The 23,047-nt window shown below is 42.7% G+C and overlaps 1 protein-coding gene across 1 annotated transcript; it reads left to right on the top strand.

The window, feature by feature from the left end:
- The first annotated feature begins 2 nt into the window (after positions 1-2).
- PSMB1 (proteasome 20S subunit beta 1) lies at positions 3-16,728 on the top strand. Its single transcript, XM_059083376.2, has 6 exons — positions 3-168; positions 3,841-3,948; positions 6,758-6,839; positions 9,448-9,577; positions 15,279-15,385; positions 16,442-16,728. Exons 1-6 carry the CDS (start codon positions 104-106, stop codon positions 16,625-16,627), a joined length of 678 nt encoding a protein of 225 aa, XP_058939359.1. The 5' UTR covers positions 3-103; the 3' UTR covers positions 16,628-16,728.
- Positions 16,729-23,047: the final 6,319 nt, after the last annotated feature.

Raw genomic sequence — 23,047 nt, 5'->3', positions numbered from 1 at the left:
CATTTCCGGTAGGGGCCGCCATCTTGTCGTGAGACAGCAGGAGCTGAGCCGCGAGGTGTTGGCCTCCTTAGCCGCGTACTCGGGTCCTATCAGAGACCCGACCATGGAGCCTCACAGCGCCGCGGGCCCTTTGCAGCTGCGCTTTTCGCCCTACGCTTTCAACGGAGGGTAAAGCCCGGATAGCCACCGCTTTCTCTTTCTCCCCCCATATCCCTGCCTAAGGCTGTCGGCATGGCTACCCGGCTTTGCCCAGCCAGCCGCAGGCCTCCCTCTCCGTGGTTGCTCGGTTCGGTCTTGTTCCTCAGGGCTTCACCTTATAGGCCGGTCACTGGGTCTCGATGTGGACGGGCAGGTTTGCGTGGACAGGAGGTAGAAATTGATATCTGGGCTTTGCTCTGGAAGAGCTTTAAAAATGGACCTATCCTTTCCTTACTATCTGAACGTGTTTCTCGCAGCAGGCATGGGGCAGGTTGAGCATCTGAGATGAAAGAGTTAGGATTGATTGGCCGTGTCGTTAGATGTAGTTGTGTCTGTAACTAAATCAAACTACTTCATCATTTTGTTATTTTAAATAGCGGGTAGGATTAGTTGGCCAGACTTAGTTTCATAGATAAGTGTTTATTTTTAAGGGTTAGCTTAAGTTCAGGAAAAAAAATTCTCAGAAGGGGGACCTTTGAATATTGTATTCTTGCGTGTTGCATTCAAGTTGTCTTTTTTTTTTAGTTATCTTAAATAATACTTTTCCTTGATAGTACACTAAAAGAATCAGAGTTTTGGAAAAACACTCTGTTTAGGACTCCTAACAATGAAGAGCTGTATATTTAAGCACTGATTATAGTTTACCAACCAAACTTTGTACTTTAAAATATCCCCGCCCAATTGGAACAGACAGATGGTCCTTTAAGGCAACCAGGTTAATTAATCAGGTCCTTATGGATTTGAAATTTTAAGGCAGATTTTTGTGGTATGTTGCAAACAGGGTGGGGTGGGAGGCTATGATTTTAGCCTTGTTTCTGCCAGTAAAGAGCGTTGTGGTCTTTGGGTACCCCTCAACTTCTTGAACCCAGATTTCCTTGTCTTTCTTAGCTACTCATATTTTGGCGGGGGGTGGGGGCGGAGAATCAAAAGAGAAGCATTTTGTAAATTGAAAGCAGTTATCTTTTTTAATCCTCATGATGACTGAGTGTTAGATGGTATATGTCTCAATTTTACAAATGAGCCTGGGCCCTTAGAAGTTAAATTTGTTTAGTCACAGAGCTAGTGTGAAGTTGAGCCACAGGATTTGAATCCATAGCTGTGTCGCCATGGAGTTTATGCTTTTATTATTGCACTTCTAAATATTTCCTGTGACAACTAATGAAGTAGTTATACCACAAAATGCGTTAATAAACCCATTTCATGAGGTAGTTGCAGATTCTGTATACGACTTATAAGGTATTCAGTGTTCATTACTCACTTTTTAACCTTTGTAGTCCAATTACTGCCCTAAAGTTAGTTGCTATGGCTTTCTCATTATTGAATTACCTTTTCTCAGTCTTCGTTCTTTTTCTTTAATATTTACTCCTGCTGGCTCTTGGGCAGCCTTTGCTTCTACAAAATAAAACTTAGTCCTATGTCTTTTTCTATTCTGACTAAATGTGGTTAAACTCCAATTGATCAGCCTTCACATTTGTCACTGAGTACTCTCATGTGTTTCATTTATGGGAAGATGTTCCCAAATCTGTTTCTCCAGTTTTACCTTTCATGAGCCTCTCGATTCTGGCTTCTTAAATACAACTTTCCACCCGAATTTTCTGCCCACACCATAACTTAAGATATTAAAACAAAAGCAAACTAATTATTCCTCTCAATCACTTCTCATTTATACTGCTTATAATTAGGCCATCATGCTGCTTGTCAGAGTTTAAAATCTTGGATGTCAAAATTGGCTCTTCCAGCTTCTAACACATTTTGGTAGTTACAAAAACCTGTGTAGTTGGTGTGTTTATGTTTTTGGATTTACCTGTTTCTTCCTGTTCACGTTGCTACCTTCCTACTGCATTAGTCTTATTGAAAGAGTTTCCATCCTATTTCACATATGGTGTTATTGTCACAGTAGTCTTCTTAAAACTCCACCTTGCAGAAGGAACTTTTCTCATTCTGCTCATATAACCTGTGGTTTCTCACAAAAATTCCGAGCTCTGTGCTTTTCTATGTGAGATTTTCTGCTGTTGGATCTGACCATCACATAAGCCTTACGCCACTCCACTTGTATACACAAAAAGGGACACCTGAATAAGTTGTTGGAATGTTTTATTTGAATTATACCAGTTTTCCTTTATTCACTGCTCATGTTATGTGCAATACCATCCTTTTCTACTTGAGAGTTTTAGTGCCATCCCACCTCAGTAAGAATAATGGCCTAAGTTTTCTGAGCGCTTATGTCCTGTGAGGCACAGTGCAGGTGTTCTATGTGGGTCATGCCGTCTAATTCTCACAGCCACCCTTTAACGCAGCAGCTGCTGATATCATCAGCTTGAACTTGGATGATTTGCCCAAGGTCTCAGAGCTGTTAAGTGGCAGGGACGGGGTTCGGGTAACTCCGGAGCCCAGGTTCTCAGTGATCATGCTCTGCTGCCTCATGCTGATGCCACAAGGATCATAGCCAACACTTACTGGAGGACCAGTTATGTGTCAGGCACTGGTATAAGGGGTTAACGATTATTAACTCATTTAATCCTCTAGCACCCAAATAAGGTAGCTACTGTTGTGATCTCTGAGACGCATATGAGGACATTGAGGCCTTGAGAAGTTAAGCAACTTACCCACCGTCTCATTACCTGCTAAGCGGGAGAGCCAGTTTTAGAACCCAGACAGTCTGCTTTTAGAGCTCATGCTCTAGGCCTCCACTAAACTGCTATCATGAGCCACACAGCCACAAAGGGAAAAGTTTGTTCTTTGTTGGTCCATTTTCCAACAGATATTTGGGTGTCTTCCTGAGTGCAAGACATTATATAAAGACTTGGATATAAAGAAATGAAAAACATTAAGCCTTTGGACTTCCCTGGAGGTCCAGTGGTTAAGACTGTGCACTTCCAACACAGGGGGCAGGGGTTCCATCCCGGGTGAGGGAACTATGATCCCACATGCTGCTTGGCGTAGCCAAAACATACAAAATACAAAAGTAATTTTACGGGGGTGGTGGTGGTGGTGTGATGAATTGGGAGATTGGGATTGACATGTATACACTGATGTGTATAGTTGACTAATAAGAACCTGCTGTATAAAAAAATAAATTAAAAAAATAAAAAGCGGGATAGGTTCTTAAAATGAGCAATATATATATATATTTATACATACGTGCTTATGACTTTCATGTGCAAGAGCATATAAATTTTTTAAAAACAGAAAAAAAATAAATTTAAAAAAAGAAAAGAAAAACACTAAGCCTCTCTTCCCTGAGCTCAGATAGCTTGTGTTGTAGCGCCACTATCTACACCTAACTGCCCTCCCACCCCCCGACGGGCAGGGCCATGGCCTTTGGCTGTTTTATAGTATCAGTAGATGTTAATTTTTTGATGATGGTGATAATCTAGTGATTTTTTTCTGTTACCTTCTCTAAGGAATCTTTGCTCTGATTTAGGCTTGTGTTTTTTATGGAGTAGTTACTGTTCTTTCCCCAGATGACTTGTAGGCAGGGATCCTTTCGCCTGATCTTTCCTCTTCTATCTGAATCCTGCACTTGCTGACGTCTAGTATATTTTATCCCAGTATATGCTGTGGAGCATTCTCATTTTGGGAAAGCTGTTATTACCATCCGGAATTCATTAATTTTCTTTTTTGTCTTTCTTTTCCCCTCAGTACTGTATTGGCTATTGCTGGAGAAGATTTTTCAATTGTTGCTTCTGACACCCGATTGAGTGAGGGGTTTTCAATTCACACACGGGACAGCCCCAAATGTTACAAATTGTAAGTAAATATTTGTAAGGACATGTTCTCAGCATCTTGTGATGATTTAATACTGCAGGAGATTTAACTTCTAAATGACTTGTTTCATGAATTTTTAAATTGTCTGTTTGGAGCTTAGCTTGCATTTTTGTTAGGAAATTGTTTTCTAATAATTCAGTATGTAGTCTTCATGATATTTGTCATATCTAGATACCAACAGTGTTTTTGGTAACTTAAATATTTTTTACCTCAACATCTTATGAAAAATTTCAAATATACAACAAAGGTAGGATAATTTTGTAGTGAACACTCATATACTATCACCTAGATCTTATCAGTATTTTATTATTATTTTATCATACATACTTTCATCCTTCTATGCATCTATTAATATGTTGAATTTTTTTTAAATCTGCACCTTAAAAAAGAAAATAACCTGAAACATTCAATTTAACCATATCGTAAGCAGTTATATCCATGGTTCACAGTTTTAATGGGGTGCTTATAATTTTTTCTAAAACATAAGAAAATAAAGTCGTGTACAGGGGAAGGAAGTTTGCATAAATTACCTAAATGCATCTTGCATGTTAGCAGTGGTTTGTATTTAACATTTTTAGGCACAGTTGAAAGTGGTGGTTACGCCTACGTTAGTCCACAAGATCATCTTAACCTTGAATTGTAGCAGGAATGGACTGATGAGGTTCGGGTCCTTTGGGTGGGCCTTGCGGTGCTGCAGGGCATGAGCTAGCCCACATCTTAACCTAAACAACAGTAAACTTGTCTTCATCTTCCCAGTTCCCTTTCTGTCCACTTCTGTTTTTTGATACCCCTTTCTCTTCTCCGATTTGCAGTGCACCCATGCTATAATTTTTTCTTCTAAGTTGTAACTTTTATAATTTGAAAGTAGTAATGTCATAAATAAAATTTAAATACGTAATCTTATATATGTTATCCTTGTGCAAGATTCTGCTCATCTTTGTAATGTTCTGTTTTAGTTTGTGTGCTGCCTAAGTGAATACCCTTTTTTTTTAAATGAAATTCTTCAGGTATATAGAGACAGAACATTAATGACTTCCTATGTTCCTGTCATGCATCTTTTGCACTAGACCATACATGCAGTTGAGTTGCCTGCGTGCCCCTGATCCCATACCCTTTGGGCTGACCTAGAGCCAAGTCTGCCTCTTCCCCACCTGTTTGAGACTTACATTTCCTCTTTATTCTTTGCATAAAAACGCCTCTTCATTTATGTACCTGGATATTTGGCAAAAGCATTTTGAAGCTCAGATTTTGTCCTACCCTCTTGGTACTTACTGTCAACTCTTCTTAGTCAGTGAAGCCTTATGATATACTGGGGGTCTTTGGCTCAGTGCAGTGAGGTTGGTTATAGGGGTAGATCAGGAAATGCTGGTGATGCCCCTGGAGGTGCCAGTGGTCTCCCCAGCTGGACAAGTATGTTTTGTATGAGTCATTCTTATATTTCTGAAAGGAAGGGTATCATGTGGCCTCTGCTGATTATTTCTTGATGAGATTGGTTTGTGTTTCCTTATACATGTCAAGACTTGGGAATTAATTTTTGAGACAGATGTACCAAAATTTTATCAATTTCCCTCTGGTGGGCATTTGGGTTGTTTGTTTTGTTTTGGAGAGCCATTAAAATAATATGTAGACTTACACACAAGCGAACCTAGAGTGTATCTTTGCAAACTTGCATAAGTATATTGACTGGATGAATTTCTAGCAGTGGAATTATTGAGTGAAAATGGTGTGCATTTAAATTTCTACTAGATACTGTCAAACGAGCCTTCTAAAAACTTGCATCAGTGTATACTCTTTGCCAGTATCTGAGAGTACACATTTCCCACAATGTCACCAGCATTAGGCATTATTAGTCTAATAGGTTGAAATCATCTCTTATTTAGATTTGAATTTCTGATTGGCATGGAGGTTCTTTTATATGTTTATGGTGACTTGTGTTTCTTTTTATGTGACTTTCATATAAGTTAGCCATCTTTCCATTGTGGTTTTTTTTAAAAATTGAGGTGTAATTGACGTAATAGTTTCAGGTATACAACATAATGATTCTGTATTGGTATATATTGCAAAATGATCACAATTCGTCTGGTTAATATCTGTTACCACACATAGTTATGACATTTGTTTCCTTGTGATGAGAACTTCTAACATCTACTCTCTTAGCAACTTTGCAACACAGGCTTATTAACTGTAGTCACCATGCTGTGTATTACATCTCCATGAGCCATGGAGCTGTTAATGCTTTTCATATTTTTAGGAGCCCTTTGTAGAATAAGGAAATTAAAATTAGACTTTAGTTGTATGTACTACAAATATATTTTCTTAGCTCTTTTTTTTTCTTTTTGGCTACGCTGAGTGGCTTATGGGGTCTCAGTTCCCCGACCAGGGATTGAACCTGGGCAACGGTGCTCTTGGTTCTTTTTTATTTATTTATTTTTTTTAACTTTGTTCACTGTATTTTTATAGAAGTTTAATTTTTTATGTAATCAAATTTATACAGGTTTTCTGTGTGGACATTGGGTTGTGTCATGTAAATTGGCTGCCCTCAACCTAAGGTTGTAAAAAAAATTCATATTTTCCTTAGTCCATTCATAGTTTCATTTATTCTTTTGAGTGAGATGTTGGGATACAGGACCTCCCCCTGCCCCGCCTCCCCCCAAAAGAGCTAGCTAAATAGTTGTCCCATTATCATTTGGTGAAAGATGGGAATAGGAGTTTTCAATTTAAAATTACCCAAGACATGTTTTCCTTTACTGTCAAACGAACTCAGTTTACTGAAATGTGGTTTTTTTTACAGAACAGACAAAACAGTCATCGGATGTAGCGGTTTTCATGGAGACTGTCTTACCCTGACAAAGATTATTGAAGCAAGACTAAAGGTAGATGCTTTTGTATATGTCTACACTATTGAAAGCTAATAACAGTTCTTTAGATTCTTTTAAGCATACATCATGACTTGCTCAGAATAGCTGGAGAAGAGCTAGTTTAGCAGATGAAACTATAACCTATCCTGGAAATGAAATGATACTGTTAATGCAGCATCATCGAAGTAGCATAATGTGAAACTACAGCAAGTTCCTTTTGTTAAAATATATGTATAGTATAAAGTAAAGGATTATCTACCTTTTTTGAGGCAGACTGGGAGGGGTTTCTTCTGAAGATACTCTTCCCTCAGAAATGAAACAAATCAATTTCTGCAGAGGAGGCAAGCTTTTAGACCGAGTCTTGGTCTGGAGTACCGTCAGCTGACATGCTCTCTTTGTAGCACTGCACTGTTAGCGGGAGAAGGAACAAACCAGCTGTTAGGACTAGAGACACAACCTACACCATTATCACCTACCCCTTAAGAGGCGTTAGCTGACAGCTAGCTGAGGAAGGAGATTGGACACAAGGTGGATGAGGGTGGAAGAGACACAAAGGGTGGTATTCGGAAGAAGTAAGAGAACGAGACAGACTAACCTGTTTTACAGTTTTTAAAGGCCTGCATGCCTTTTGTGGGAGCTGGGGAGGCATAAAGAACAAAGGAATGCCGACTTGATGAAAGCAGACGCCCGTCTGCATTTTGATTATCGCCTGTGTGTACTAGCAGTGTTTGCTACAAATAGTTTCAGGGAGAATAGGATAGGTGTAATTTGGACTGTATTAAATGGATTTTATCTGTAATAATAACCAGTAACTACTCTCTTAGTTGGTAACAGTATAGGGTTGGAGGAGGATTCTCAATCACCATATGTCAATATTCAGAAATGTAGCTCTGGGGCTTCCCTGGTGGCGCAGTGGTTGAGAGTCCGCCTGCCGATGCAGGAGATGCGGGTTTGTGCCCCGGTCCGGGAAGATCCCACGTGCCGCGGAGCGGCTGGGCCCGTGAGCCACGGCCACTGAGCCTGCGTGTCCTGAGCCTGTGCTCCGCAACGGGAGAGGCCACAGCAGTGAGAGGCCCGCGTACCGAAAAAAAAAAAAAGAAATGTAGCTCTGTTTCTTAATTAGTTATAGCCTGCTGACATTTTTTAAACTGCTGATATTTACAGTGTCAATATTATATGCTGTTAATTTTCTTACTTAATTTTGTAGGCTGTGTGTCGTAATTTTTAATTTAGTAGTTTAGTAAGTCCAGCTGGTACATGAAAAAGTGAGCAGCCGGCTTGGTCGTGTTCTGTTTTGCCTATTTGTGAATAACCCTTAAGATTATGAGTGATGTCACTGGAGTATGTAATGAATTTGTTTAACTGATACTTGCTTTTTGAATGTGTAGAAATTATTTCGTTCAGTATTTATCAGTTGTTAACATTTATTTAAAACCTAATTATATTGAAAGCTTTAGTGACTTGTATTTATTGATGTATTTGTATGATTCCTAATGCATATTTTATAAATGGCATTTAGAGGACAAAAATAAACATGACATGGAGAGCAGTGTTTTGTTAATAAAATAAAACAAGCAACAGTGAGTTCAACTCAATGTACAGTCCTTGAAATTTTTCTTTCATATATTATTGTGTAAATGGTGAGGTGAATAAATGTTGGTGCTTGGTTTTGAAATGAAATTAAGAATTTTCTTTATAACCGTGGAAAAAATGTTTCTGTACACCGATTTATCCAAGTAGCTCACGTCTCATCTTTCTTCAGTATTTGTCATTGTTTGATTTTATAGTACTTCTTAGGTTTCTCTTTAGAGATGTTCGCTATGTAGTTGACAAATTGGTGAACTTAAATTTATTTTATTGGATAATTTAGGATTCCTAAGGCTGTAGTAAATCTAAGATTGGAAATCACTGTGTAAGATGCTAGTTTGGATATTTCTGTTCTCCGTGGTAGATGCTCTAAGGATCAAGACCATTGTACTGTATTCACATACAGTAAGGGTGCTGCCCTCATATCTCACGGGTATCTAGTCTGCAAAGAGAGGGGCTTATATCTGAGTCTGATCAGGAGGTAGCATAGTAAATATCTTCAACTTTATGAGCCATTTGGTTTCTGTGGCAACTGTTCAACTCTGCCCTTGTGCAAAAGCAGACATAGACAATATGTAATGAATGAACGAGACTGTGTTCAAATAAAACTTTATAGAAACAAGCGGTGGGCTGAATTTGGCCCATGGACTTTCCTGACCACTGTCTATTTGCAGAGTAGAGAGCTGGATTTGGGACATCCTCTCCAGGTCGCCTCATATGCTCTGTTTGTGTATATTTGCTCTTGAGTTAGCAATGCCTGGGATAAGGATGGCATGGAAAGTAGTCTTTAAACCAAAGAGCTGAGGGCAAACTTAGCATTCTTTCCCAAAGAAGTGTTTGTAGCCCCCCAAAATGATAGGACATAATAAAGTATTATTTTGTTTTAGTAGTATTGCGTTGTTTGATCATGAAAGAAACAGGCATCCTTTCCCATTTTACCAAGATAGGCTTTCATTCTTTTCAATTTACTGTTCATTGTTCTACTCTTTAATATATTCTGCCTCTACATGCCAGTTATTTTTGTTAATAATTGCAGATGTATAAACATTCCAATAATAAGGCCATGACGACAGGGGCGATTGCTGCAATGCTGTCTACGATCCTGTATTCTAGGCGCTTTTTTCCCTACTATGTGTACAACATCATCGGGGGACTCGATGAAGAAGGTAGGATGTTTTCTTTCTGGATGATGAATGGGGTGGCATTTCTTAGATGTGTGTGTTTCCAACCAGAGTTGAAAAGAACCAGATACCCTCTTGCCCAGCAACTTCATTTCTCATAATTAAAGCAGTGAAGAACCTGAAGCTAAAAGGGAAATAAATGATTATCCAGAGACACACAGCAAGTGGTGTATTAAGTGAATGTCGGGCAGTCAGTTGTTTTACTGTTTTCTCAAGATCTTGCATGAATTTGATAGTATATTTAGCATTTTAATCTTACAGAAAGAAACCTGACTTGGAGAAACTTGACCTGAGTATGATTCTAAGTAAGACAAACATACTTGACTTCAAAAGGTTTTTTTGAAAGTAATGTGTTACTACCAAATGTAAATTAGATAGCTAGTGGGAAGCTGCCGCATAGCACAGGGAGTTCACCTCTGTGCTTTGTGACCACCTAGAGGGGTGGGAGGGAGGGTGACGCAAGAGGGAAGAGATATGGGAACATATGTATATGTATAACTGATTGACTTTGTTGTAAAGGAGAAACTAACACACTGTTGTAAAACAGTTATACTCAGATAAAGATGTTAAAAGAAAAAAAAAAGAAAGTAATGTGTTAAAGAAGTGCATTTCCACCAGTGTTTTTGGATCATTTTTAAAATCCCTCTTTGATTTTCTGTCAGAGTCGTACCAGGAGGGCCAGGGAAAATCAGCGTTGTTACTTGACCTGTCCATGCTGTTTTTGATCCAAAGCATGGATCAGAGGGCAGCAGTGTTTTTCACCAGGTCTGATTTGAATTGACTTTTAGTTGCTTCCAGAAATCAAGTACAATCTCCCAGGACAGATCTGTGCTGCCTTTTAGACTAGTCCATTGTAAAAAGAAGTTACAGAAATTGTCTTGGGTATCATTGAAACGAAGTCTGTCTTTCTGAGAGGGAAGGTTTCTGGGTAGGGTGGAGTCAGGCTCTTCTCACCTCCCCTCTAGTTTTTGCTCCTGCCCGTTTCTGTTCCGTGGGCTTTTTCCTTGTCCTCGCTCACTCGCTCGCTCACCTCTGCCCCTGCATGTGACCTCTGGGAGCGTTCTGATCATTTTACCTACCATGGTTTAAATGTAGACAAATCAGGTTGACACAGTGTTTTCAGGCTTTCACACTTGCTTGAAAACTAAGAGAAAATATAAAGCACAGAAATGGTACTTAGAAATTAATTACACTTAACTTGGGTAATTAAATTCTAGCCACAGGTTAGCTTGCCTAACCCAGCATGCTGGACACTTTTGGTGCCTTTTTTGACTTCAGTTATGTCTGACTTGAATGTCAGGTTAATAAATTCAGATTTTAGCGATATTAATGATAGCTACCATTGAATTTCAGCAGGCCAGATAATGTCCTTTGAGTTTTTCTGAGCATCAGACTGATTGGAGAAAACTCCTATGTACTGAATGGCAGAGCTGAGGTTTGGATCTGTTTGACTTCAGAGCCCTAGTCTTTGATTTCCTCGTGATTACACTCTTGCTTGTTTTGGTGGTGTTCTCAGGCATTTTCCCCTCTTTAATCTTGTCTGGTTTGATTTGATTTTTATTCCTTAGAGGAATTTATGTGTGTAGTAAAGCAGTCCTTTGCCTTCTTTCTCTGTGTCCCAGGACAGTGGACAGTCTCCAGCTCTTTCACCTGTGCTTTCCTCTTTCTTTCCCTGTTTGGTGGTGTGCATCTCTAGAGAAATTTCTGAAGAAAGGAATCAGGAGACCTTTTTGAGTCTTCGTTTTTTGAGTCTTTTCTTTATCCTAGTGTTCTGAAAGGTTACAGCGAGGCTCCTCGTCCAGAGTCTTTTCTCATTTATTTTGTCTCCTCTACCTTCTTCTTGCCTCTCCTCCTCCTCTCCTAACCCTGCCTTCTCCACAGCCACCTGGGTTATGAGCCCATAGTTTCTCATTTTTTCCGCTGCATGTTGTCCACCTGTTTATTTTTTTGTTCTGCTCTGAAGATTTCCTCAACTTCAGTGCCTCATTCTTTACTGAGCTTTCTAATTTTGACATCATTAATTTCCAAGAGCTTTTTCTTATTTGTTAGCTCCTTTTTTATTTTAAGTATCCTCTTACTGCTAGATTTTTTTTGTATTTCCTTTGAAGTTTTCCTGTGTTCTCTGCATTTTATCCAATTGCTTTTTTAATGCATAATTTGATAAGTTTGGAATATGTATACACCCACTGAGACAATTTATTCCTTTTTAAAATTTTTATTTATTTGTTTTTATTTTTGGCTGTGTTGGGTCTTCGTTGCTGTGCGCGGGCTTTCTCTAGTTGCAGCGAGCGGGGGCTACTCTTCATTGCAATGCGCGGGCTTCTCGTTGTCGTGGCTTCTCTTGTTGTGGATCACGGGCTCTAGGCGCGCAGGCTTCAGTAGCTCTAGCACTCGGGCTCAGTAGTTGTGGCTCGCGGGCTCTAGAGCGCAGGCTCAGTAGTTGCGACGCACGGGCTTAGTTGCCCCGCGGCATGTGGGATCTTCCCAGACCAGGGTTTGAACCCGTGTCCCCTGCATTGGCAGGCGGATTCTCAACCACTGAACCACCAGGGAAGTCCCTGTTTTGAGATTTTATTTTCTGTCTTTTGTGTTGGTGGAAGTGGGGCTCTGTTCCTATGGAGACCCTCAGGGCACTGGGTCAACAGCTGACTTTAGCACACAGTCGACAGCTATCTACTTTGACCACTGTGCCCTTACCTCTCCAGTTGCAATCATGCCCTCTTTTAAAAAGTTTTCCCCAAGTTAATGAGGGCTTTAGTTTTTCTGTAATGAAAACAATAATGCTTATAGAAGTCGAAGTCAAGTAGTACTGGAAGATACAAGGATAAAAGTAGTAATCCCCCAAAGCCTGTCCCTAGAGATAATTACTATTCAGCTTCTAGCGAACATGCTTTTAGATGTCTTGGTGTGCATATGTGCTTGTACACTACATAAGAAGGATGTAGTTTATACGTTTTTCTGGGACTATACAGTGGATGTATTATCACTGAGGTAGTTTTATACTGGTGGATAAAGACATGCAAAATGATTTCAGGCTGACATATGGGATGGAGCTGCACCATAGTTTCCCCACCAGTCCTCTGAAGGTCATTTAGGTTGTTTCCAGTTTTCTTAATGTAAACAATATGACAACTCCTGTACATACAATTTTGTGTATTTCTCCGACCCAGCTTATCTCCCTGGAAAAAATTCCTAGACGTCGAGCTTCTGGGTCAGAGAATATCTCTGTGTTTTTCATTCTACTGACACCATGGGCTTGCCCTTCAGAAAGAGTCCTCCTGCGGTCTACCAGCAGGGGTGTGAGTACCTTCTTTTGTTTGGGGTTTTTTTGGTTCTGTTTTTGCATCCTAACCAGTATCAGAATCTTAACACATTCTAGGTCTTCGCCTAGTAAATACTTGGTTGTTTTAATTTATATGTATTTTTTGTTTGTAGAGGTTGGGTGTCTTCGTGTTTATTGCCGTTTTCATTTCTTCTTTGGAGACTGACCCATGTGTTAATCTTTGCTCATTCCCTTATTCGCAGGTTAGTCTTTTCCTTACTGATTTGTAAGAACAACTGTGTTTAACCCTGTGTAATGTATGTGGTAGATGCCGTGCAAGAGTGTTCTTGGTCTCTGACCTTTGGGGATGTGTCTTTAGCTACACGGAAGTTCCTGAGTTTCATACCAATCTGTCAATCTTTTCTTTACGGTATTGAGTGTCTTACTTTGTTAGAAACACCTTCCCCATCAAAGGCTTACCTGTGTTTTTTTCTAGGACTTGTCTGGTTTTATTTTATATTTTACTTTGAAATCATCGCACTTTTTAAGAATTATTTTGATGAGGAAAATCACTTTATACCTACAGTCAAGATTCATGCCTTCTGCACTCATGTTACAGATGTCTCTTGCTTTTTCTAAGGGAGTCTCTGAAGCTGTGGTCTTGGGTATATTCCACTCTTTTGTTTTCCTCAAAGCTGTTGTGTGTGGTTTTCTGAGATTGGTTTACCCTTGGGTAAGTCTTTTGAGCCTCATTTTACTTGTGGCCTATTAGCCTCATGAGCAATACAGTTGTTCTTTTGGCTTTATACCTCATAGCGCTTCTTTATGTGTTGAAGTTGGTGGCCTTGCTCGCTGTGACCTTGTTCCTTGTTCTGAGCTTGCTCCCAGCAGAGCACTTCTCCAGGTCCTTTCAGGTGCTGCCTCCTCAGCCAGGTTAGGCTTACGGTTGTATCTCCATAATTCTGTGGTGGGAAAAATACACACAGCTAACGTTGCCAGTTGTCCATGGTAGTAAGAAGATTGTCCTTATCTTGCGTCTCCCGGGGTAACTACTGGAGTGTTTCAGTTATGGCATAATGTGTTTTAAAAATCAGCTGTGTCACTTTTAAGTCATACCTTATAAATGATCCGTGATTTCTCACACTCAGAACACAGTTGTTTTTAAAAGGCCTTTTTAAAAATTAGTGACATGTATTCTTTGTAATAAACTCACTACCAAAGCATATAAAGTGATTCCCTTCTTTTCTTGTCTGTAATCCTACAGAGATGAATAACTACAGTTTACTTATTAATCTTTCCATACGTTTTTGTGTGTGTATATAAGTGTGTGTACAGTTTACTTAATGCCTTTAAACAAAAATAGGACTGTACTCTACATACCACAGAGCTCTTTATTTTATATTGTCCTATGGATGTGTCCCACAGACCTGTCTTCCTCTTCCTAGTCTGCACATTGCTATGTTGACATACCATTTTCTGCTAATGGATTTGGTTGTTTGTAAGTTCTTGCTCTGTAAGAGATACAGAAATGATCTTGTACATATTGCTTTGTGTGTTTATGTTAGCATTACTTGTAGGTAAATCTTAATTCTGTAAGTGAAATTATTACGGGGTCATAGGGTACGTACTTTTTCTCTAGTTGTGGCGAGCGGGGGCTACTCTTCGTGGCGGTGCGCAGGCTTCTCATTGCGGTGGCTTTTGTTGCACAGCATGGGCTCTAGGCGCGTGGGCTTCGGTAGTTGCGGCTCGTGGGCTCAGTAGTTGTGGCTTGCGGGCTTAGAGTGCAGGCTCAGTAGTTGTGGCACTCAGGCTTAGTTGCTCCGTGGCATGTGGGATCTTCCCGGAGCAGGGATTGAACCCATGTCCCCTGAATTGGCAGGCGGATTCTTAACCGTTGCGCCAGGGAAGTCCCTGGAACTTCTTTTTAATTAAATTGATTTTTTTGTGGTGCTGATGCTAAAAGGGTGTGCTTACTATTAGTTTAAAAATACACAGTGAGTTTTTCATGCTTCTCACATTTAGCACCAGGTGAATTTTACACTTGTGTCTATACTGCAGCTACACCAGTTAGTTTTTTAGGAATGTTGTGAGGAGTTTGGTGCAGAACTTAGAGCAGGACCTGTGATTGTTAACTAGTGAACCTGTGAGACCACATACGTAGTGGGAGCCATGGCGTGGTGATCGGTGATGGTAGCTTGAAGAGAGCATGAAGCTCCTGGTGGCAAACGCCGCAGTGGACAGGAGTGGGCAGGTGGGCCTCCGATTGCATTCGGAGGGGAGGGGAGGGGAGGGGCAGACTGCACTTCTGAAATTTTAGCCAAGTTGATGGTCCATTTTGTATCACATTTTGATTAGATTTATTTTTACCACGATTTGGGAACGTGGTCAAGATGCATCCTTATGGAGACTGTTTTCTTCTTTAAGGGAAGGGAGCTGTGTACAGCTTTGATCCGGTGGGGTCCTACCAGAGAGACTCCTTCAAGGCTGGAGGCTCAGCCAGTGCCATGCTGCAGCCCCTGCTTGACAACCAGGTAATAAGACTGCGTCCAGGGGGTGGTGGCATTAACACGAAGTGCCTTCCTCTGCATTCTCTTCACTAGCTTATGGGAGCGCAGAAATCAACGCTTTCTTTTAATTCACCGCTGAGCTTGCTTGGCTGATTTGCCCCATCCAAGCTTCTTGTCTCTGTTCTACTGGGCCTCCCGCCGCCGCCGCTCACTTCCGCGGCTCCAGCTTCTTCCCTGTTCTCATGACTTTGAAGGCGCTTCGGTCTACAATGGTTTGTCCATGTGTTCGGTTCTCCTCTTGCCATTTTTACCTGAAGTCATGAAAACGCATTTCTCCCCCGATCTCACCATTTCTGTGTCACCTCATTTTGTATTCTAATTTCCAAGTATACTTTTAATTTGCCCCCTTTCCTGTTACTGCTGGCTACATTCAGGCTTGCATGGCATCTTGCCTGGATCATTGTGTTTATTTCCTAACATCCCTTTTGCCTCCAAGCTTACTTCCCTATTTCATCCTCCTTGCTCGTCTAAACTGTGTTATGTAGTATGTAGTTACTTCTGCTTATTGCTTATCTGCCTCACCTCCTGTCACTCTGTATTCCGCTCAGATCCTTGAAATGACGTGCCTTCCCATCTCCATCCCTTTGGAGATACCACAGCCTCCGTCTGGAATGTTACTCCATCCTTAACTCGTTTATCCTTTATCACTCCTCTTCTCAGATGTATTTTCTGCTGAAGCCTTTCTTTTCTTCTCCCAGGAGATTTAGTTATGACAGCTTGGGGCTCTCGTGGCTCTATTTTCTTCTTAGTTTCAGCAGATTCTGTAACGATAGTTTGCTTACATATGTTCACCCCTCTACTGTGTGCTTCTCAAGAGCAGGGGCTTTGTCTCAGTTGGTATTTGTCGGGTGTCAGGTATGTGTAATTCAGCCAGGTCTGGAAATACTTCAGTTGAGGGACATTTGAAGTTTGTGTGATGTATTCCTTTTGAACCCTGAGGCGTGTGAAAGCTTTGGGGGGGACTGGACTGCCTTTGTGTGGTCGCATGATACGCCTCATCCAAGTTTTCTGTCCCACCAGGTTGGTTTTAAGAACATGCAGAACGTGGAGCATGTCCCGCTGTCCTTGGACAGGGCTCTGCGGCTCGTGAAGGACGTCTTCATTTCTGCCGCCGAGCGGGATGTGTACACTGGCGACGCGCTCAGGGTCTGCGTCGTGACCAAGGAGGGCATCGGGGAGGAGACTGTGCCTCTGCGGAAGGACTGAGCTCCGTGCCGTTGTCCTCGATCAGTTCCACACTGCTTGAGTTCGTACCTTGGAACTGTTGGGCCGATCTGTTTTATTAAAGAATAAAACCCCAAGCACTTCCTTTGTTACGAATTGTTTTCTTCCAGGACAGAACTAGGAAGTAGACTTTCTTTTTCCTTTCGTTTTCTTCATTCTTCCTGTATTTTTCTGTCATCCAGAGCTACTGTTTTATTTTAAGGATACAAAACCTTTTAGCTTTCGTCTATCTGGAGAAGTTCACTGTTTTGATCAGCTTATCGTCTCATGGCAGTCAGCCCATCTTACGAAGAGAGTGTTTGGAATTTATTTAGTCCACCCAGCTTGCCTTGAAGGGCAGATTACGTGTAAACCATCTCAATTTTATTAAGACATTAATGGATATAAATAGAATATGTTAAGATTTATCATTCCTGGGATTGTTAAACAGTCTGGAATGGCTGTTTTGGAGGAAAATCTTTAAATCAACCAGAATAGAAGAAAATGGTAAAAGCAAATAGTCCTTTAAACGGGCTTTAGCCAGAAATCTGGAATAATTTTTATAAACACTTTGGGAATGTTAAAATTGATGCCTAGATTTCAATAGAGTTTTTGTTTTGGAGCTGTTAAGTGCGTTTCGACTCCATCAGAATGGGATGGAGTCGACGTTGGAAGCTGGAGTAACTTTCTTGATGTCGATCGAACAAGTCAAATTCTGTGCTACGTAGGGGTGTGGTTGTCCCGTGGCCAATTTTACTGTTGGCCTTGCATGAAGAATTTAAATGATCCAAACCCCGTAGAAGACACATATCTTAAGATTTGCTCGAGAAGTATTTGTTGAATACTGTGTCGCAGGCACCGAGGACGCGATGCGGCATCTCGTTCATTTCTCTTACGACATCACAGCTGGAAACCAGGCTGTCCCATTCAAAGTACACATTTGTCCTCTTTATTATACCAGTTATCCAGAGACACAGAATCGGTAGGGTACAGACGGAGATTTATTACTGGTAACGGGCTCACATGGTCATGGAGGCTGAGGAGTCCCGTTTCCTGTGGCCTGCAGCCTTGAGACCCAGGAGAGGGGGCCGTATGGGTTCCAGTTTGAGTCTGAAGGCCTGAGACCAGGAGAGCCGAAGGGGTGAGATCCTGTCCCCAAGGATGAGAGAAGATGGCGGTCCCAGCTCAACAGGGAGCTAGAACAATTGGGTGATGCCCACCCGAAGTGGGGAGGGCAACAAGCTCCTTACTCAGTCCAGTTCAAATGCTAATCTCACCTAGAAACCCTCACAGACGCCCAGAAATAATATTTAGCCGAATATCTCGGTACCCTGTCATCCAGCCAAGTTGACATTAAATCAACCGTTATATAAGCTACAGGTGTATTTTCGTGTCAAAGGATTTTCTGTTGATTTGGGATTCAGTTTTTCACTGCTTAAAATTATATCTATTGTGCCTAAAATGTTTCTATAAGGTGCTTTGCTTACCTCCCAAGGTTTCTAGGACCATTGTCCCCCCCACCCTCAGGCACAAATTATTCTAGCATGATATTCCTCTAGACCGAGAACGTGGTGTCATTTGAAGGTCTTGTGCAGAATGTGCTAGATATGGACCCTTCTGGAGCTCCCTGACTCTAGTTGTTTCGGTGGCTTTTCTAGGTCATTCAGTCACAAGTGCTCACCTTAAAAAGGCGGCAGCCTTTTAGCACTTTGATACGAGGTGCCAGCCTTTAAGGTCCTGATCAGAAAGCTGCCATTATGTTGTGACTTTGCTTTATAGATGAGTTACATTCCCGCCTGTAGCACAGAATTGAAAGAATCGGATAATGTTAGAAATTGTTGGGGGAAAGGAGCACTTACTCTTTGGAGGTATTAGCCATGGCTTTGATTTACACACACACTGAATTGGCATGCTGTGTAGATGTTTGTTTTTTCTTTAATTATCAGAGCAGAAATGCCTTTTTGCAGTCTGCTGGACAGGGCTGCCCAGTGGGGTAGCGCCAGCTCAGAGCTGAGCCTGTGACGGGCAGGGGCTACTCTTGCGCCTCTTGAGTTTCACACGCAGCCACGTTGCCTGATCTAACTGCAAAGACAAATCAGGCTGTGAGACGGTGACTTTGCAAGCCTACTTGAGAGGAACATGAACCACTTAGTAGGAAAATCATCTTTATTACTAAAATGTCTCAGCAATTACCCTGATGGGTTTTCCACTGCTTTTCTGTACCTGTTACCTAGGAGAGCCCTTCAGTAACGCTTTCTGACTCCAGGGTCTTCCATGCCCTCTGTGACTTCCACGGTGTGACTAGTGGGTCCCCTATATCAGAATTATGTAGAGCGCTTGTTAAAAATGAATTCCTGGGCCCACCCCAGATACTGTCCTGGTTTCTGGACTAGGCCGTGAAAATTTGCATTAGGAAACAAATACCCAATGTGAAACCTCCCTTAACTCTTCAGGCAGGCCCGATCAGAGGAGCAACCCTTAGGAGACATCTAACGAAAGGCTGATTACAGGTCTGCCCTTGTGCCACTAAGGGACCGGTTAGATGTGTGCGTGTGCTTGGTGCCGGAGCCTAGGCTGTTGGGAAGGGACAGTGGGTGTGAAGGGAACGCACGGCCAGTCAGGAAACTATGAACTGGGGCGTGAGGACATTCTCAGCAGCCACACTAGCCTGAGATGGCTACAAGGGGCTGAGCTAAACACTCACCCGGCACAGCAGTTGGGAGAAGCTCGAGGGAGGCTGGCACCACCACACCCACCAGATGGGCCCAAAAGGAAGACGGGTGCTGCCTCACCTCACCGGCCAGCTCTCTTCCTGAGTCGGCAGCAGCAGGCCACACCTGAACATGGGAAGGACATTGAGGTTCCCACCCCACAGAGGAGGCGGCAGCTATGTCCATGGGCAGTTTGGACTGCGGGCAGCCTGGGGGCGTGGAGAGCTGGGGTACAAGAACCTCCTCCTACCTTCTGCCGGTTAGGCCAGAGGGTATGAGAGAGCTGTGTGTTAACCTCCGGGGCTGGTTTACTCTCTTGGACGGGGAGGGGCTCACGGTGTGTCTGTAGTGACTCTGGGCACGTCCAGCCGAGGAAGCGGCCCTGACCACCACGGCCACCGTCACCCTCTCTGCAGGTGCCCAGCGCCTCTGTCCTGAAGGCGTCTGCTCTCCCCTCTCCTCTAGCATGAGATTAGCTGCCCATGTGGCTCTCCCTGGTCTGAGTGCCTCCTTGGAGTGTGTAATCATCTTTGAAAAATGTTTTTTCTGTAATAGGAAAATCTTTCCAAAAAAACAGCCTGGGAAAACAAAAAGCAACAAAAAACCAACATGGGGTATGAATTGATAGCCACAGGGCTGACTTAGAAAGTATAGGTGACCTGGAGTGTGGTCTCACACACTGTCCTCAAGCAGACCCACCACCTTTGCCTCTTCTGCAGTGAGATGCTGCTGGAGGGGCCCTGCTAGAAGCTGTGGGTTTGCAGGAGGAGTTGGCTGCGGTCCAGAGAGGCCATCGGACCCTCACTCTTAACGGACGTCCGATCTGTGGGCCACTCTCCCCGAGGCCGCTTGATGGCAGTGTTGTCTCATCCTGCTGGCCATCCTGCGGCGGGGGACCTGGTGTTCGGTAAGGAAGCACGTGGCTGGCCCAAGTCCTCCCAGTGCAGACTGCTGGGCTCCTGTGAGAGCCCTGAGCCTCGTGGTAAATCCTGTTTGGTAACCTGGAAGGAGGGTTGCCTTGCTATGCGCTGAACCCCCCTCATCTTCACATCAAAGTGGAAAGGACAGGAGATAAACGCAGAAAAATTGGTAGTAATCGATACTGGCAGAGATAAACCGAAAAGTTGGTAGGCAGTTATCTATACTGGAGGTCCTGGGTATGTGTATGGGTGGGAGGGGAGAGAGGGAGAAAGAGAAAGGAGAGGAGAAAAACATCACAACACAGAATTTCTTTGGAAATGGGGACATTTACAGGGTTTGCTCAGGTAGCTGACTGGTGGTAGCACTGAAATTAAGACTCGGTATTCGTTTTACGCTACTGGGCTCTCTCTCTGGGTTTTCTTCGTTTTCTGCTACCAGTAAATCCTTTGACTTCGTGTACTTCAGTGTGTTGCTTTCAGATGAACTGTGATGTTACGATGCTTTAAGGACCCAAGGCTACAGATGCCACTGAGATTCGTGGGTGCAGGTTTTGTGTAGGTGCTCGTGGTAGAAAATATCCACAAAGTCAGGAGCACAATCTCCATTTAATGAAGTTCTAAATCCCAGTGAGGGGGCTGCTTACTTCAAGTAGTAACTACACCCCCAAGAAAATGCAAGAAAAGACGTGCTTTTCTTGCATTTAACTTAATGCCTTTTGATTTAATAGGAGTTGGCCTCTACTGATTTCCTGTGCCACTGGCAAGGGGTACATGTGTTTTCCTTATATATATCACAGGTAATTTTGCCTTTCTTCTCTTTTACTCAGAAGAGAAATCTGGTAACTCCGAGGCTGACCTGCCCTAACTGCCCTAACTAAGCCAAAGGTTGCAACATGCTGTAATATACGGTCTGACTGAACATTCCAATTCGAGGCTGTCTTTCAAATATTAACACTTGTAATAGACTTGTTAAGAGCACCTATTTAGTTTTGGTTTTCTTTCCTAACATTTATTTTTAACTATTTCGAAACCTGCACCTGGATTCTGTTTTCTTCCCGTTCTGATAATCTCATTTACGTTTTGCATTGATTGTTGAGAACCATGAGGCTGGCCTAGAGGGTGAAGACACCGCTGGTCCGTTTGCGACCGACCGTGTTGCTGTTTTTCCTCTTCGTTTAGGACGCTAAGAACGTCCACCCACAGACCCTGAAATGCTGGCTAGCATCTCGGGAGGTCATCTCGGACTGTACGAACTCTGTTATCACTGCTTCCTGGGGGGGTGCTGTGTGCGCATCTCTGGCAGCTTGTCGGCTCGGGCAAGGCCTCCAGGAGAACTGCTGACCGTCCTGCTCCCAGACTCTGAGGCTCTGAGAGCCTTAAATGTCATAGAACGTTCCCCATTTGTAGGATCCTTGTGAAACTTCTCAGAGGGAAGGGGAAGGTGTGAACAGGGAGAGAGACACAGGGTCAGGGACAGGAGACCCTGGGTAATGTCAAAGAGCCAGGGTGGGGCTTCTCTGGTGGCGCAGCGGTTGCGAGTCCGCCTGCCGATGCAGGGGACGTGGGTTCATGCCCCGGTCCGGGAGGATCCCACGTGCTGCGGAGCGGCTGGGCCCGTGAGCCGTGGCCGCCGAGCCTGCGCGTCCAGAGCCTGTGCTCCGCAACGGGAGGGGCCACAACGGTGAGAGGCCCGCGTACCGCAAAAAAAAAAAAAAAGCCAGTGTTGTTGGTCATATTCCTTTCTGCAGGCTCTGAAAAGAGTATGAACCATGTGAGCTGGGACTTGAGAACAAAGAAAAGCCAGGGATTTGAGGATCTTGGGGATGAGTTTGCAAGGTTCATTTGTTCCCCCAAATACCAGCTGAGCAGCATCTCTGTGCCAGGCCTGGGGCGCAGCACTGAACAGACACCAGTCCTCTGGAGAAGCTCATCTTATGTTGGGGGAAGGGAGACAGTCAGCACAGAGGAATATAGGTTCCAGAGGGGGCAGAGAAGAAGGGAGACTGTGCTGGCGATTCTTCCTGAAAAAGAAGCCAAGCTCTACGTGACTCTCATGTTGTGGGAGGCTGGGATCCTAACACGAAGGTCATGTGTTGAAGCCTCAGCTTCTTCTTGTGCGCCGTTCCTTGTTCCCTTTGAGAAAAGCACTGAAACCCGGCCCGTGTGGGCTGTCGCTGGGGGGGGTCCGGGCCTGCAGCACATCTACATAAATAAACCTCATCCAGACGGTGTTTCTGTTTTAAGTTCCTTAAAAACCAACAACTGGGAATGATTGAGCAATTTATGAAATACTGACTACCTAGGAACTCTGCAGCCCTTAAAAGTAGTGCCCGTGAAGCCCTTGTGGTAACACTGCAGAATATTAGGGCAGAACGTTACATGAAATCCACAGAATGAAAATTGTCTGTGTGCCATGACCATAGGTACGTGAAAACAGGAATATAATGATGCAGAAGAAAAAAACATCCAAATTAATACAGTGGAGGGGCCAATATGGGTGGTTTTCCTTATTTTATAGACCTCCATAATGATATTTTGTCATTAAAAAAAAGTTCTAGGTAAAGTTTTGTAAATTTAGAATTCTACATTTAATAACTCCTCTTCCATTTTTGCCAACCTCCTCAAAATATTTTATTTTGAGTGTGGATGCAATCTAGTAATCAACTTAATGAGAAAAATCCAACGGGTAATTTGGTTTGAGTTGGTAAAAAATTAGGTTGTTTGACAGAGTATCTCACTTTTAACCAGCCATGTTGACATCAAGAGATATACCTGATCATTTCCTAATTATT

Source organism: Kogia breviceps, chromosome 13 (genome assembly GCF_026419965.1).
Source record: "Kogia breviceps isolate mKogBre1 chromosome 13, mKogBre1 haplotype 1, whole genome shotgun sequence".
Classification (NCBI taxonomy): domain Eukaryota; kingdom Metazoa; phylum Chordata; class Mammalia; order Artiodactyla; family Physeteridae; genus Kogia; species Kogia breviceps.
This window is presented reverse-complemented; position numbering and strand designations above follow the sequence as displayed.